At 42.8% G+C, this 18,248-nt stretch overlaps 1 protein-coding gene across 3 annotated transcripts in view; it reads right to left on the reverse strand.

Annotated features, from left to right (window-relative positions):
- MYO16 (myosin XVI) overlaps positions 1-18,248 on the reverse strand; it is a 662,110-nt gene that overhangs the window by 251,140 nt on the left and 392,722 nt on the right. For all 3 annotated transcript variants that reach the window (XM_059721092.1, XM_059721091.1, XM_059721093.1), the window contains one exon: positions 9,155-9,302. In XM_059721092.1, coding sequence (XP_059577075.1) covers positions 9,155-9,302 — 148 coding nt within the window. The remainder of the gene's footprint in view (positions 1-9,154; positions 9,303-18,248) is intronic.

An 18,248-nucleotide genomic window follows, 5' to 3' on the forward strand; every position in this document is an offset into this window, starting at 1 on the left:
CAATTAGTGAACACCAAAATACCATTTAGAATGTTTACTTATCTGTCCAGAGAGAACACACTACTTAGCTGACTTAGCTTGAATACATGTAATTTACACATGCTAAAGTAGGGCATAATGTACTGCAAATATTAAAGATGATGTGGATGATATAAACAACTGAAATGAATTCAGGGTTTCTGCTTTTTTATTTCATTAGTCAAATATACTGATTTCTTACTTTGACTTCTGTACACTCTCCATCTCTTCCCTTCTCCTCCTTCATTTAAACTTTCCTCAAGAAACGTTTACCTAGACCCCTTTCCTATATCATTCTGAATATAGATTCTTCTTTTTAAGGTTTCACATTAGTTATGGCTCTTCCTCATTCGGTCAGATTTCTCTTACCAAATCATCAACTTTCACTCCAAACACAGAGGCAGACACCCTCCTCTTTGGGATTCTTGTTCATGTCTTCCAAGAGGCCTCTCCTGCTTGAAGAAATTCTGTAACAAAGCTGCTACAGAAGCTACATTTTTCATGATCAGCCACTTGAAAGCACTCTACAGAAGTGCATGGCTTTAGAGTACTTTAAAATTCCCCAATTGCACAACAAAGTTGCCCTTATTATATGAGGGTTCAAATGAGGCTGTTTCAAAGCAGACCACCTTCATTAACTTCTGCTTGCTAGGGCAGGTGTAGCCCAGACCCACCCTCCATGCTGTCTGCATTATAGGAGGAAGAGACAAGGGAGGGAGGGAGGGAGGATTGGTGTTTTACCAGCCTGTGCTAGAGTGGGGTCAGGTGGATTGGAGACCCCCCACTTACCCCCATTCCAGGGAAGGCTGGGCAAACCCCAGCATGAGCTCCCTCTCCTCCTTCTCCCCCTCGTCCATTGTGTAGACAGCATCAGAGCTGGGGCCAAAGTGGAAGGCGGGGGGTGTGGCAAGGGGAGAGAAACTGCAGACATGCAGCTCCTCAGGTCTAAAGTAGAGCTTGATTCCCCCAGGCACCTGACCAAATAACAAATGTCTGTTGTGTCAGGAGGGTCAATCTAATTCATGGCAATTTTTGCGAAGTGCCATGAGTTAGATGGGAAGTGGCATGTCTGTCAGCACCCTGTTTTCCAAATAGTGCAGTCTGGGCATCTATTTCAGCCCCAAACAAGTAAATAAATAATGGAAAATCTTAATTACTTTAGAACTACACCAATGATGCAGTATTTATTAACATTATATTTGAGCCTCAGATGTGTGTAGCATTAAGTAAATGCATTTAGATCAGAATTCTATTTCACTTCTAAGAGGTATAAGTATCATGCTATGAAGCTATTATTTAGGAGGGAGTATTAAGCAGATGGACATTAAAGAAGTCTGCTCTGTGGCCCCCGGTACTGTTTATGCAATTTTTCCAATGACTCTCTGTCAGATACCTTAACCACTAGGCTACTGAGCAAGAGGAGGCACCACTTCAGTTCAGTATCAAGCATTCACTAGTCATGGTTATTGGTCATCTAAAAAAGCAGAAGTTTACACTGTACCATTGTGTATCCATTGCAAAGTAAGATCACAAAAGAGAATATACGGGCTTCGTTGCCTCTGGGCCATTATTAAATGCTTCTGAACATGTGCAGTAGTAATAAATTTAGCCATATATGGCATCGAGCTGTGGAGAATAGTTACAGACCATTAGGCAGGATGAAACGGAATGCTGTTTGGTGATTTAGACATCTAAAAACTGCATGACACTAGCATGTCTTAACAGTGAAATACAATTCTGCCCTAAATGCATTATCTGAATGCTATATGTATCTAAGACTTATATATGAGTTTAATGAACACTGTATCATTGGTAAAGTTCTAAAGTGATTTAAAATGGCTAATTACATAAGAGATCAGATAAGAAGGAAGTGATAAATGGTGCTGGGATCAGAATTGGTATATTATTACTTACAGCAAGCTGTACAAAATGGAAGATGACATAAAACCAAGAGGACCGGTCAATAAAAAAAGAGTAAGAAAAAATTTAAAAGAAAGATTTTGATAAAATGGAAGGCATTTTGATAAAAGGAGAAGATTTGTGATGTATGTGATTTATGTAATTTAATCAAGGGTGAAAATGTTTTTGCTTGTTTGTTTACTATATAAAAAGACATTGTTATAAAAAAGGTCTTCAGGGTGACAGACAAACTTAGAATTGTTAACTCAGTAATTGGTACAGGAAGCGAGGATTTCATTAACAGTATTAATTAGGCATTTGTTTATAGAAAAAATGAAGAAATAATAATCATGCAAAAGAGGGTGATTAAGAAAACAAAAGGGAGTTGAAGGTTCTAGTCATAGTTTAAAACAAAGAGAAACAAAGTATGTATTCATTAGCACAGTGTGAAATATCTGTAACACTGTTTTATGTTTCATGGAATTTTCCTTATTGTGGAAAATTCAAAATGCAACCCAAGCTTGCTGAAAATTCTTCCAGGTTTTGAGAACCATTTGGGTCTGATCCATTGAGACCATGCTGGATATGACTGAGGAGAAGGGAACATACAGAAGAGTTAATTTCCTTCCCTTCTGTCTATCAAGATGATGTTAAGACAACACAAAAACAGACTTTGACCAAATAAGCAGGAGAGTACAAAAGCCAAACTCAGTCAAGAGACAATCTACATCTTTGCCTTAGAGAAGTGAATTAGGGAAGGGTAGAAAAAAGGATCCGAAAATACAGTGCCTTTTAGAGACAGCATTAGTATGTCAGAGATGCAGTTATCCAAAACGTGGAGATCCATATGGGAAAGTCTAAAATAACCACCACAGCTTCAGAGTGCTTTAGTACTCATTAGAAAAGAGGAGTGCTGGATGCATAAAAAAATTGAGCTGTGAAACTGAGCACTTAAGGCCTTTGAAAAATGTCTATGATGCTCTTTTCCAAACCACTCACTTTCCTTCACTGCATTTTCTCTGTCCTTTTTGACAACTGAAGTTTATCATTTAAATTGGAGAAATGATATCTTCAGTGATCAAGCAGGGAGATTCTAATCAATTCAGATTTTAATGACTAATCCAATCACTTCATTGCAATAGCTGCTTAATACTTGAAGTTAAAGGGGAGTTTTTATTCCTAGCAGCAAAAAGAGTTCCTGCAGTAAAATACTGGTTAGGCACATTCCACACAGTGATATGCCCCTGTCCTGGCAGAAATGAACTTCATAGCTACTCATGTAAGTATATGTATAATTTTTTCCCTCTTAGAGAGTGTTTATTATTGCATATATAGTTCACACATAAGCAGAATATCTAATTGTAAAAGAGAAAGGGTGAGGAATGCTACCAGCAGAGGGGAGGACTATTCTAATAGGCACTCTAAAATCTTTCTAATAGGCACTCGAATAAGACTACCAGCTCACCTCACACAGGCTACCAAATTAGCATAAAACTATAATTAATTTGGACATTTCTGGCCTCCTTTTAGGTAGAAGTTGGTGACCTAGTTTTGAAATGTTCCAAACTCATCATCAGTCCCTGATCAATTTTCTGTCCCTCAAACTATGGGTCTAATATACATCAATTTAATACGGTATTCTGTGACTCCAAATACATTTGATCATATAAAGGCTATTAGTTATAATATAGCAACTATACAGAATGAAGATAATACAGTTTTTACTCCAATAATGTTTAACGATGCCAGTTCATGCTGATCCTTAATGCACAAGACTAGAGCCAGCTCTGACCTTGACCAAATTTCTGTGCATTTCCCATTACATAGATCTACAGCCCCTGGGTCACTTAACTGACTGCCATTTCTTCTCTTTCCACATGACCCACAGATCTCTCTTTAGTTTTCCAGAACATTCTTTCATCAGCAGCCATCTGTAAAATCCTACTTCATCTTTTTGTATCTCTCGCCTTGCCTATGAAAATCTCCTTAAACCTAATCTCCTGTCTTTCACATGATTACCCCAGTCTGTTCAGAACGTGAATGCAAAAGATATCTTCCTTGCTGACTGAGCTACCACCTTTATCAATCAATTCATTTCCATTTATCTATGCATTATTTCCACCATCGAACCAATACATTTGAGGTGATAATGCACAATTCCATTCCTGGCTAGAGGCAGCTCTGCTTCTTCTGACTTGTGTCTAATCCTATCTAGCACAGCCAGGCTTCCTGCATACCTTATCCCTTTCTTCCCATATCAGCATTCATAGATTGTGAGGCTGGAAGGGACCTCAGATCATCAGGTCCAGCCCCCTGCCCCAGGCAGGAAAGACACCAGGGGTCAGGCGACCCCAGCAAGGAGTTCAGTCTCCTCTTGAAGATTTCCAGGGTAGGTGATTGCACTACCTCTGGAGTTTATTCCACAGTCTGGACACCCTGGCTGCGAAGAAGTTTTTCCTAACGCTGAGCCTGAAATGGTCTTCCAGGAGTTTATGGCCATTACTCCTGGCTTTCCCCAAGGGTGCCCTGGTAAACAGTTGTTTGCTGAGCCCTTGATCTACACCTCTGATGTAGTGGTAAGCTGCTATCAAGTCCCCTCTCAGCCTTCTCTTTTTCAGGCTGAAGAGTCCCAGGTACCTCAGCCTTTCCTCCTATGGTTTGCTGTGCAAGTCTCTGATCATACAGGTGGCCCTTCTCTGACTCTCTTGAGCTTTACTATGTCCTTGTTGAAGTGCGGTGCCCAGTACTGGATGCAGTACTCCAGCTGCAGTCTCACCAATACCAAGTAGAGTGGAAGAATCACTTCCCTAGTTTTGCAGGAGATGCATCAATTGATGCATGTTCATATTCATAATATGGTCTATTATTACCCCCAGGTCCCTTTCATTTGTGGTGCTGGTCAGTTTGGCGTTGCCAAGCCGGTAGGTGTGTAGTGGGATTTTTCTCCCCAGATGGAGCACTTTATATTTCTTGATGTTGAATTTCATTTGATTCCAATGCGCCCAACTTGCTAGCCTGTCTAGGTCCTCCTGTATCTTCAAATGTGACCACACTTCCCCATAACTTGGTGTAGTGTGCGAACTTGGCCAGAGAGCTCTTCACCCCCACATCTGAATCACTGATAAAGAACTTGAAAAGCACTAGACCAAGCACCGACCGCTGAGGGACACCACTGGCCACTTCTTGCCAAGCCGACACAGATTCATTCATTAGAACTCTCTGGGTCCTACCCTGCAACCAGTTCCCTACCCACCTAACTGCCTCACCTAACCCACCTAACTCTGTGCCTTCTGACCTATAGACAGTTCAATGATCAATGTTCAAAACTAGCCTCAAATATGGATCTTCCACAAAAACTGTCTGCCTTACCCTTAGTTAAAATGAAACAGTGAAAAGTATTTTTAAAGTATTTTGAAAAGATGGTACTCTGCATTTAGTTAAATTCTGGTCCATACCCAATGCCTTCCCGAGTGACTGGGGTGAAATCCTGGTTCCAGTGGGCACAACTACATGAGATATTTACTGCACAATTGATGAACTAATTTACTCTGCAGAAGGATAGTATTTGTAAATACAAGTATTATCCTGCTGTGGAGAAACTCTGCTAAGAAACTCTGCATCAGCTAAAGTGTATTTGCTGCCTGGCTGGCTGGGGCATAAGGGGTTTCAGTGTGGGGGATGCCTGCCAGGTAGCCCCACACCGAGGCACCCTCATGCCGCATCTAGCCCCTCAGCATGCTGTACCGGGGGGAGTAGCCACAGGCTGGAAGGCTGACCCCTGAGGCTGCCTGTCATCTGGGGTTGCTTCACCCAGGCCCCATGTCCAGTACTTGAATAAACTGTGGAGCTTATTGCTCTAGAGTTAATTGCTTCCAGGTGCTTATTCAAATGACACACCTGGGAGCAATTTACTCTGGAGCAATAAGCTTCACAATTTATTCAAGCAGCGTAACTGTACATGTAGATGCACCCAGTGAAGTCACCAGTAATTTTTCTTCCCCCATGTTCTATAGTCTGTTTGATTTATATTATAATTAATATTAGATTGTAAAGTCTTTGGACCAGCATGTCATCTTTATGGACTACATAGCATCAGACTTCATTGTTGTAATTTTTTTTTTGTTTCTTAAATAAAGATTCTAATTTTCCTACTGAAAACCAGGCACACATAAGAGTTATGTCTTAGTCTGTTGTACACTACAAGACTGTAAAACAAAATGCAAAAAAAAAAGATACAGCATTAATAACCTTGAGACCATTCAATCTTCAGTATAATGGCATAATATTAACCAACTTAAAGCATGGGTAGATGAAGAATTATACTGTTTTAAGGAAGAAGGGATTTATCATGGTTCAGCTGAATCCATTGTAATTGTTTTGCCTTTATGTTCCTATCTAGCGATAAGTGGAAGTTAGACCATTGAATGAAACAGGGGTTAAGTTACTGTAATTTCACTTCACTTCTTGTGGGACAAAAGAGTGATAAAACAGTTATAATGGATTACCCAACATGCATTTGTCAGCAGCAAGTACTTCCTCTCCCCCTTCCCATTGTAAAATGGTACAATTATTCATCCTTATAAAGAGGGACAGAAAAATTATCATTTTGGCCTTATGTATATACCAGCTGAGCATGAACCATATGCAGTATTGTTACTTTTGTTATATTTGTGATTGTACCCCCATAAAGAAAACATAATGGAGTGAATCATTGTTCTTACTAGAATGCTATTATCTCATTAAAGCTTGGCCAAGTCAGAAAGTAGGCCACATCCTATTTTGTTTACTCATGTGCAAACTGTTTCACCCCTCATTGACCAATCCACTAACCAGCCTGAATCTGGCTAACTACTTTTGGTGAGCGTAAAGAAAGCAAAGTTTGGGCTCTTTCTTAACAATTCTAGATATAATCAAGTGTATTATAACTAAAGCATTGCTTTAGGTATGAAGTAAGTTCATGTAAATTTTCAGATATAAATTATTTCTTAACCTGGTGATATGGTATTTATTTTAAAATATTTTGTTTTTCTTGGATGCTTATCGATATTTCATGAGATGATAGCATTGTTTGTCTAAATTTAGGCTTTTGCCAAGTTCTTCCTGTTAGAATTCCTTGGAAAGTAACTTTAAACCATTTCATTTTTCTTAACAAACTGAATAATTCAAACAATTTTTGCTAAAGACTAAGTGAAGGAATGAATGAATGGTGTAGAGCTCAGTAACACAATCTTTTTGGTCTTCAAAATCTTCAAAGGCTTTGACATACAAAAATTTGGAGAAAAAAATAACTTTTTTTCTTTTGAAGTGGCCTTTTTTGTGAAGCAAAGAAGTCCTAGGTTCGACTAAAAATGGATGCAGTAAGCCAATTCTATCTGAAATGGTGGCAATATATTGAAATATCAAGGGTGAAGAAGTTAAAACATTACCAAACCATTCCTGTAAATATGAACTTTAAAAATATAAGAAGTGAAGATAAATGTTTTCTATCAAAAATGAAAATTATATCAGACTCTTTATACTCCTGAAAACCAGGGAGAGCTGTTTTATTTATATGCCAGTCAGCATGGCAGATAAAACAAGCTAACAGAAAAATCCTTAAGGAAACATTTAAATACTGAAACAAAGTACCCATTTCTGATCATTTTAATTATTATTGTTTCAAGTATATTATCTAGCATAGTTTAAATACTAAATTAGAATATAAAATTGAATACTTTAATTATATATCATTAAACTTTAAGCACTTAAATAGCCAATTTAAGACACAAAAATAACAATTACTTTAGAGTAACTGTAGTTCTTCAAGATGTGTTCTCCACATGAATTCCATTCATGGTGTGTATATGTGCTATGCATGCAAGATACGATTTTTTGGGTCAGCATTGACTGCTGGAGCTGTATCTATACCACGTGTGTTCTCAGCCCCCTATACCAAATGGCATAAAAAGTGGGTCCACAACTCTTTCAATAATTTAGAACACCAGAATAGCAGGCAAAGAGGGCGCATAATGGAATGAGTAACATTGTGATGAGGAACAATCTCAAAGAACAGTTGCTGGAGCTAAGTAACCATCCTTTCCCCTTTGTGTGACTGTTTACCTGGATGAGATTGCAGACCATCATCTTTGAAAACCCATGGCAATCAGGAGAGGTCCCATGTGATTGGAAAAGGGCAAACACAGTGCCAATATTTAAGAAAGGGGAAAAGGAGGATACAGGGATCTACAGACCAGGCAGCCTCACCTCAGTACCTGGAAAAATGCTCTTAGCTTTCCTATTAATTGGCTTCACATGGCTCTTTATTCAGTGCACAGGTTTTTTAGATTGCCTTTCCAAGGCACCTGATTATTCCCAGGCACTGAATATGGAGCCTAGCTGTGAATTCTGGATTCTATGCTGGTGATAGGGAAAAGGGGAGGACGTGCCAAAAAGTTACGTGCTTCTAGTCTTTTATTGGGTCTAGCTCAGTCTCAGTACCTTGAACTTGAAACAACAGTGAAGCTGTAGACACGGATTGCCCAGGATGGAATTTTTTGGAATTGAGAAATATTAACTTCAGTAGTTGACCTCCCCAAGCTCAAAAAAGGATTGCATCTCTTGCTGTAACAATATTGCACGTGAAAGGTTCTTCAAGGTAGATGAAGAGATTGTATGAAAAGTAGAAAGGCACACTCTCCAATTTGGATTTTTTTTCATTCCAAATCAGTGTTAAATTTTTAAATTTCTCAGGAAATTAATTTTTTGTTAAAACATATTTTTCAATGGACCCAAAATCTTGTTTCAATAAAATTCAAGCATTCCATTTAATCTTCAACTATTTCATGTCATTTTTATAAGATGGAATAAAATAAATTTCAAAGTAGAATCAGAGGAAAAGTAAGTAAAATCTATTTCAAAATGAAATTTCATCGGCATCAACATATTCCTGCAGAAAGTCTCAAGTTCAGTGAAGCTGCAGTTGGACAGACAGAACGTTCCATTGGATTTTTTAATTAGTTTTGATGTAGATTAAAAGAAAAAAAAAAGAAAAGAAAAGTTTCTTTCTCTAGTCAGTGTTTCCAATAGGCAAAAGAATGCGTACATACACCTAAAGTGGAATCCACATGAACAAGTACTTGAAAAGGAACGATAACTTTAGGCACCATTTCAAGAACAGGAAACCAAATTCATATCAATAAAAAGTTTCCTCTCCTCAGAGTCAGGCCCTTAAATAAATATATATTTACTGCTCCCTTACCTGTGTGCAGACAAATTACTGAGGTGCAGGGTGTACTTTTCTTCAGCAGACAATCCATCCATCATCAGGTAGAAAACAAGAAAATTACTCTGGTTGACAGGTTGTGTAATGATACGGGACTTCTCCAGCATGTATGTATAAATTCTAGCTGATTAAAAAACAAACAGAACAAGTGAATCACTACAAATACTGTTTTAATTAGGCATGCAGTATCATTAGCTATCACAAAATTGAAATACAGACCATTTACTTCTTATAAAACAAACTGATAATGAAAGTTAAAAATAAATATAAATCTGATAAAAGAACACTGTAAATACTTCTGCTAAAATCAGGGTGGTTATATACTCTGTTTACTTGAATAGAAGACAACCATGATTACAATGTAAGATAACACCCCAATAATTAGATTCCATATATGGAAAATGTATCAATTTGTTATAGTTGTTCAGGTATAGAATCTAATTATTGGAGGTTTGCCTTGAATTTGTCCCACTCTCACTGCTACAGTAGGGAAAATAAACCTGGGGGGACAGGTAGGGCCTTTGCCCTCTGCTTTCCCTTAACTCCTTTGCTTTATAGCCCCTTCCCCCTCTCCTTATTGCCTGATCTCCCTGAGCACACAGAAGTTAGGAGCAAATTTGAAAACAGTCTTGAATTAAACATAGTTGTCACAATTTGCATATACTACCGATGCACTTAGTTTATCCAGAATTAATTCATGTTACCTTTTCTTGAAACTGCTCCCTGTTTTAGCACAGATACTCCATAAACACTTTTGAGCAGCCCTTTGGCACTTACTTATATGTAGTATAAACTATGCATGATATTAACCCAAAGCCAAAGGCTCGTGATCTACCACATAGTTCATGGGGCTGGGCCCCACCAGCGTCAACAACATTTCAAGCCATGGTGACCTCACAGCTCAGCTCAGCTCAGCACAACTCAGTATGTGTGTGCCCCTGCTGCTCAACACGGCTCAGATATCATCCACAAAGGATGTGTGTGCTAATTAGTCCCCACTCGGGACTGGAACTGAGTGTTCTTGTCAGAAGTCCTGGGATGCTCTGAAAATTTATATGTAGATGAGGCACACAGCAACCTGGTCTGGCTCCACATCATGAAGGGTAGGGCTGCACTATGTGCCAGGCTGAGAGCGGGGCTGACATAGGGATTCTTGGTGAACTGTATGCAATGTTGTAGAATAACATGACTTGAAAAAGAGTCAGCAATGAGGAGGACAACACTTAATGATAGCTACACTATCCACTACACGACTGTCATCATATAACTGATCACTTTTTCAGTCTTGCCAAATACAACAGCTGGTTCCCCTAGCAGATAAATCCATTATGATCTTAACAACAGAGAGGTTTGCCATGGACTCAGAATTCATAGCCCAGAATTGTCTTCTAAAGGTAAGCACCTATAATCTTTCAAAACCAGAGCAGTGGTCACTATAAAGGCGCAGCTGGAGGAGGAATCCTTTTAGACTATGATGTAGTGGTTATAATGCTTACATATTACATCAAAAAAACATGTTTATTTTTTCTCCTTTGCCTGTGGAGATTCGAATTCAGACTTCCCACTGACTAAGAAAATACCCTTAGCACAAGTTATAGGTTCTTTTGAGTGGAGCCATTTTCCACCCGTTTCTGAAGCTGTGACAATGTGTAGGAACGAATTCAAGATTCACTAGGCCTTACAACAAGTGAGAGGCTTAAAATGCTAACTTTTACCAAAAGAAAGGCAATTGGGGCATAGGGGGTGTGTCTACATGTACTATTAATGCACTATAAGCTTCCTGCACAGTAAAATAAAGAGCAGTAAGCCTTCGCTGGAAGTCTGTTAGCCTGTGCACCTGTTGGAAGCAGTTCAGTGAGTTTCATAGTAGCTAGGGTCAGGAGGGACCTGAACAGATCATCTAGCCTGACCCCCTGCCACAGGCAGGAATGAATGCTGGGTTCACAAGACCCTGGACAGGAGATCATCCAACCTCCTCTTGAATTTGCCCAAGGTAGGGGCAAGGACCACTTCCCTGGGAAGCTGGTTCCAGATTTTGGCCACCCTAACTGTAAAATATTGCTTTCTGATCTCTAACCTTAACATGTTCTCCATCAGCTTATTACTATTGTTCCTCGTCACCCCAGGTGGTGCTGGGGAGAAAAGGGCTCTGCCTATTTGCTGATGATCTCCCCTGATGAGTTTGTAGGCAGCCACCAGGTCCTCCCTCAGCCTCCTCTTGCTGAGGCTGAACAGGTTCAGGTCCCTCAGTCTCTCCTCATAGGGCCTGTCCAGCTGCACGCTCACCAAGCGGGTGGCCCTTCACTGAACCCTCTCCAGGCTGGCCACATCCCTTTTGAAGCGTGGTGCCCAGAACTGGACGCAGTACGCCAACTATGGCCTGACCAAAGTTGCACAGAGGGGGAATATCACCTCTCTGGACTGGCTTGAGATGCACCTTTGGATGCATGACAAGGTATGGCTGGCTGTGCTGGCTGCGGTCTGGCATTGGTGGCTCATGTTCATCTTCGAGTCAATAATGACTCTGAGATCCCTTTCCACCTCTATGCTTTCAAGAGGGTAACTCCCCAGCCTGTATGTATGCTGTGGATTCCATCTCCCCTGGTGCAGCACCCTGCATTTGTCTACGTTGAACCCCATCCTATTCTCACCTGCCCACTTTTGTAATCTGTCCAAATCTATTTGCAGCCTCTCTCTCCCTTCAAGTGTGTCCACCTCGCCCCACATCTTAGTGTCATCATCAAACTTGGACAGCGTGCTTTCCACCCCCTCGTCCAAGTCGTTGATGAAGATGTTAAACAGTGCGGGCCTGAGGACTACTCCTGTCTTGCTGTGACCCCCTACAGCTTCCAGGGAGAGCTCCAGGCTCCCTCAAGTGCCAGGCCCAGGTTGGCAGGGGGCACCAGGGTAAAGCCTGGGCTTTGGAGGGCAGGGGGAGATGTCCCACCTTCGGAGCAGCTGCCTCCCAGCTCTTCCCTCAAGCAGCTGCTTCCCAACCCCATGTCTTGATGACCAGTCAGGGCACAGGACTGGGAAACTGTCTCCTCCCTTGAGCAACTGCTTCGCAGCCTGCACCCCAATCAGCCAATTGGGGCACAGGGCTGAGAAACTGTCCCCACCCCAAGCAGCTGGTTCCCAGCCCACATCCTGAATGGGGCACTAGGAAGGGAAACTGTCCTCTCCCTTGAGCAGGTGCTTCCCATGCCACACCCTGATTGGTCAATTAGAGAGAAGGGCAGGGAAGCAGATGCCCATGGGTGAGGACAGTTTACCCACCTCCTGCTGCCTGGGCTGATAAGTAGCAAATTGCTCCGAGTCAGCTGGCTACATATGTGATACTGCGCAGTAGGTACTGCATAGGTTAATCTGCTACCTGTATCTACAGTAGACTAATTTACTGGGCAGCAAATGATGCACATATGTACTATATTTCATGATATGTAGGTCGACACAGTGTATAGGTCCAACCACCAGCTTTCTGATTTGAAAAGTAAGGATTTTCATAGACATGGTATATAAGTCAGGGCGAGGCCCAGTGCTTGGCTGGTGCAGCCCCATCCCCCAATGCCGCTTACAGGGGATGAGGTTGTGGCAGCCGAGTGCTGAGCATGGCCCCATCCCTGACCCCTGTGAGCAGTGCATTCCCAGCCAAGTGCTGAGCTGACCCTGTCCACATCCCCTGTGAGCAGCACCGAGTCTAGCACTACTTGCAGAGGACAGGGACGGTGATGGGGATGGGCTCAGCGCTTGGGTGGCATGGCCCCATCCCCTGTGAGTGGTGCTGCCTGGGCTGCACCATCTCCACTCACAGGGAATGGGGCCACACCAGCCGAGTGCCAAGCCTGGCCCTGTCCTCATCTCTTGCAAGTGGCACCAGGCTCGCAGGGGGTGAGGGCGTGCCACTCAAGTGCTGAGCCTGGCCCTGTCTGCTGCGAGCAGTGATGCTGAATGTTGAGCCCAGAGCCACTTGCAGGGGATGGGGCTGGGCTTGGCACTCAGGTGATGTGGCCCCATCCCCTGCAAGCCCGGCACTACTCACAGGGCATGGGGATGTGGATGGGGATTGGGATAGGCTTGGCTGGGCTCAGCGCTCAGCTGGTGCTGCCTCATCCCCAGCATGCAGTGCTGGTGCAGTCCAGGAACTGTCACTCAGGAGATGGGACTATGCGGTGTCCTCATTTCATAGAGATAAAACTGCTAGGCTCTGTGGGCCACCACTGGGTGGGCGGCCAGCGTGTTCAGACATCCACTGGATGTCTGCTGAAGAGCAGGTCTGGCTGTGGTCTTTCTAAAATCTAGGCACTGCCACTGGGTTTAGGTGGCCAGCGCCTTAAAAATACCAGCTGAGTATCTAGGGACAACAAAAGAGAAAACAGGGCATGCACATGCAAGGTCATAGGGCCAAAACAAGTGCTTCCCGGGGGGACACCGAGCAGAGCACTCCAGACAGCACCCACCAGCTCACAAACTGAGGTAGCTTGCCAGCGGCTACTGCCCAGTGGTGCTCCACCTGGAGATGCGCATGAAGGACACAGAGGAAAAATGCCCCGAGGTCACAGGGAGACTTTCCGGCCAGAGCCTCCCACCTAGATAGCCAGATGACAAGCTTGGCCAGAGCCAGGAGGAGGTTGACCAGGAGGTCCCGGGCCTTGGTGGGGCGATAGATGGGGTGTGCATAAACCAAAAGGTGTGGGGGAGAAGTGCAGCCAGAACTTGAGCAGCAAGCTCTGGAGGAGAAGGTGCAGGGGCTGCAGCCTGGCGCACTCAATGACCATGTGCACCAGGGTCTCCCTCTCGCAACAAAAACAGCACTCTTCGGAGACTGTCTCGATTCACGCCAGCTACGCACCTGTTGCAACAGCCCCGTGAAGGAGCCACCAGCCTAGGTCCCCGGTGGCTCTTGGGATGAGCTCCAAGTACAGGCTCTACTACCGGGGCCCATCGGCGTTGCCCTTGCTGAAACAGTCCCGCCACAGGTGAGACTGCGCCAGCTGCATGCCAAGCCCAGCCCTGTTCCTGATTTTTTGATGTGGCACGGTGTATGAGTCGAGTTTGATTTTTAAGACCCCAAAATTGAGCTTCAAAACTCAACTTCTACACTGTGAAATACAGTAGATGGTTATGCTTTAGTGTGCACTAGATTAGTCTACTGCACAGTAAAGAGTCTCATGGAGAAACACTAAGGCAGAAGTAGAACTTTAGATGTTTAAAGAACTTAAGGGTAAAAACTAAAGCACTTTGGCATCTCTAGACTCAGGGAAAAGTTAAGAAGTTTTCAAGTTAAATTTTTTGAACACAAGTCCCTAAATATAACCAAAGTAACTCTTTTTTGAGTTTTTTTAAAACATTCTGTTACAAAAACCTCATTATTAAGACTGTTTTCTAAGTAGATATATCAGGACAGATAGTGTAGGGCTATATGGTTCTTTTGTGGCGCAGGACTATTAATTTAGTCCTCAAGCCATTTTAATCATCCCAAGAGAATTTCATCCAATGAGTCTCAACTCATTGAAAAAAAGGGATCTTCTAATGTCCGAGAACCAATAAAAACCTCATATTGTTCATCTACCTTGCTGTCACTGTAGTAAAAGAAAGCGGACCCTTGTGGAAGAAAGAGGCTGTGTTTTTATGTTGCTCCTGTGACTTGCTTCAAAATGGGTCCATCTACATGTGCTTATTAATTCCCATTAGTATTTTATTGCACAGTAAGCCTTCCCTGGGGAGCACATCTACATGGGCTCCCTGATGGGAGCAGATTTGCTCCCACCCTGCTCTGCTTCCCCTGCAGCAGCCAAAGGCAGCTCTGCCCCCCTGCAGCAGCTGGTCCCTATGAACACGGGGTCAGAAGAGCTCTTCTGGCTGCAGCAACAGCTGTCTCCTCGCCCCATGCACATCAGGAGAGGGATTTGATGTGCACCAGGCTGGGAGATATCTACCTCTGCAGTGGGCAGAGCTCTCCAGGCCCTGGGTCCATTAGGGGACACAGCTGCCAGTAAGCCCCTTGCTGAGTGGGGCTCCTCTGCACAGCAAGGGGTTCACTGGGAGCTGTCCTGGGTTTGGGGCAGCTGCTGGCAAGACATCTGCCAGGTGGAGGAGGCATAGGGCTCACTGGCAGCTACCCTGTTTGGGATGGAGCTGGCCACTTTGGAGGACAGTGGGGGCTGGCAACCTAGCCCCCACAAGCAACCAGCTCCAGGCCATGCTGAGCTGCTTTGGGGGTGGATGGAGACTGGGTTCCCAGACCCTGCCTGTCCCCCAGAAGAGTCAGCTCTGTGCTGAGAGTTGGGAGCTGAGATAGGGGTTCCCCTTTCCCTGCACTGATCGGCTCCCGGTTCCTTGGGAGAGCTGGGAGGTGAGCAGTGCCAGGACTAGGGACAGAGAGCTCCCTGTCCCCTGTGGCCCCCTGCTGTCTAGGCTGATCAGGATCAAATTTGATTCCAGTCAGTATCTGCATGGGTACTACTGCACAGTAACTATTGCTCGGTTAATCTAGTACCTGTATTTAGAGGTACTAGCTAACTGCGCAGTAGCCTAATTTACTGAGCATTAAATGCCCTGTGTGTGTAGACAGTGACGCTTTACTACACAGTAGATTAGTAAATTGTCTTGTGTAGACATGCCCAATGTAACTTTCAGAAATCGTACATTAATAGAGGGGGGGGAAGAAGGTAGATGGCTCACCGAGCTGCACCAGAATCAGAATCCTTTCATTATGTTTGTCCCATTACATCACACGTTAGTCCTCCATTGTGCTCTTTATTTCTCAACAAATCTAATCCTCCTGATAATTCACACAGAGGAACTATTTCTTTATTAAGCCTTGTTTGTATGCAATGAAGTTCCCAAAACATAAGAAAATGGAATAGTTGTTATTTTTAAACATCACCTAAATACCCTGACAATGAACAAGTGTGCTGGGGTAATCTTGATTAACAGATTTAACCTTAATGATGCACAACATATGTGCATGCCAACGCTATCAGTTAGCTCATCTCCAAAAATGGGAAGAATCATTAAGAGCTATCAAGCTCCTGATTAGCATGAATAAAAAATATCAAGATCTTAATGGAGCTGAATGGAATTCAGAAACAAAACTAATAGTGCTATGCTATTGTTCTAAACAGTGGACTGATATGCTCTATAAATCTATGGAAAATAATACTGATACAGGTAAGGAGAGATAATATAGTTCTAAAGCAATTATTTGCTATGTTTGTGTAAAAGATATAGGGTCTAAAGATGTGAGAAAATTTCTACTTCCTTTCATAGATACTTGACCTAGTGAGCAGCTACAACATTTGCAAGCAGATTTTGTATTGTAAGTGTGGATAGCAACTCCTTTTTCAACAATACCGTCTTTGAAACTACATTTCCCTCTCTCTCAAAGACCTTGCTGTTTTCCATGGAACAGTTGCAAAAGAAAAAATTATGTTTGATAGCGTAGTGCTTTAGCACTGTATAAAAAACATCAGAGGGCTGTGTTGGTTCTAGTTTCTTTGTATAACAGAAAATGAGAAACATGGAGAATTGAAAGGGTTTTTTTTTTCCATATTAACAACAATGTTTTTGACATTGCTTCCTGTGCTGTGCATTCAGGAGTAACTAAATTCTGCTTCATGTGATGGATCAAGTTGTATCCTTACATTTTATTACTATAGAGCCTATTCTCAGACAGTAGGGCTTTGTTTCTAAAAGAGAGGACTGGGAACAGGGTGGTATGAAACTCAGAGGAGAATGAGTCTGTTAAGACTTGATTTCCTCTGGGCTTAACTTATGACATTTTTTCAGATTCTGAAGGAGCTGAATGACATTCTTTTACTGCCTTACAACTAACAGGTCAGCTGTCAAAAGACCCAGGAACTTATTTCCTTTTCCCACAAAATACTTTAATACCCATGGTGCTTCTAAATTTACATCATTATCTGGTGCCTCCACGTGACATAGATCTCTCATACATTATGAGTGCATGAAGCCTCATCCACAAGGTTTTGGGATTTTGTTTTTTTGATGGGCATTGAAGGTCAGACTGCTAGTTTCGTGAGGCTACCAGGGAACTTTGGGATCTCACGACCCACAGGTTATGTGTTCTCCTGGATTCTTGCTGGTGCTCAGTTCTTGCACAGCATCTGTCAGTAGTATCTTTTTTACTGTCTCCAGCTGACCAAGAGACTGCCTGACATCCTGATGGACAAGGACTTGGCTCTGGTTATACATACCCTTTTCACCTCCTGACTGCACTATAACAGTAAAATCTATGTGGGCATGAGGCCCTTAAGTCCTTCAGGAAACTCCAGCTACCACAGAATGCTGCAGCATGTCTCTTCAGCAATACAACTGTTAAAAATACATAAAACCTATCCTCTGGGGGTTTTATAATTGGCTTTCTACTGAACCAAGTTCAAGATCCTAGTGTTGACCTTTAGAGCTCTCTGGGTGCATCTACACATGTAATTAAGGTACAGTAATAAACTCCAGGCAGTTTGCTCTGGAGTCAGCTGCTCCTGGGCATAATGTCTACATGTGTGCCTGGGAACACAGCACGTCAAGCTGGGGCAAAGCAGCCCTGGGCAGCAAGCTCCCATGGTCAGCCCTGGGCACTGGCATTGGTCCAGTGGAGGGTCTGGCTGGGGCACAAGGGTGCCTAAGTGTGGGGCTGGGCAGCAGGCAGCCCCTGCACTTTAGCATCCTTGTGCCACAACCAGCCTCTGTCACCAGCTACACATGTGTTTTGGTAGAGAAAGTAACTGCACCAGCAGAATTAATGAATTTATTGTACCCTAATACCAGCTCATGTGTAGACAATGATACTTTACTGTGGAGCTAATTAGTCAACTCCATAGTAAGATGCATATTTAAATGCACCCTCTATTGCCCTAAGCTCCCAGATGAAAACTGTGTTCAACCATTCTGCTCCTAGGTATAACAGGATTTTTCTACTAAAAGATACACTTTGCCTGTACAAGGCATCAGAGCTTTTTTAGGGATGGACCAGTCAGAGATTATAGAGACATCTCACATGGCAAGAAAGAACTGCTGCAAAATTTACTGACTTGTTTCAAATACAAGACAT

This window comes from Alligator mississippiensis, chromosome 1 (genome assembly GCF_030867095.1).
Source record: "Alligator mississippiensis isolate rAllMis1 chromosome 1, rAllMis1, whole genome shotgun sequence".
In the NCBI taxonomy this organism is placed as follows: domain Eukaryota; kingdom Metazoa; phylum Chordata; order Crocodylia; family Alligatoridae; genus Alligator; species Alligator mississippiensis.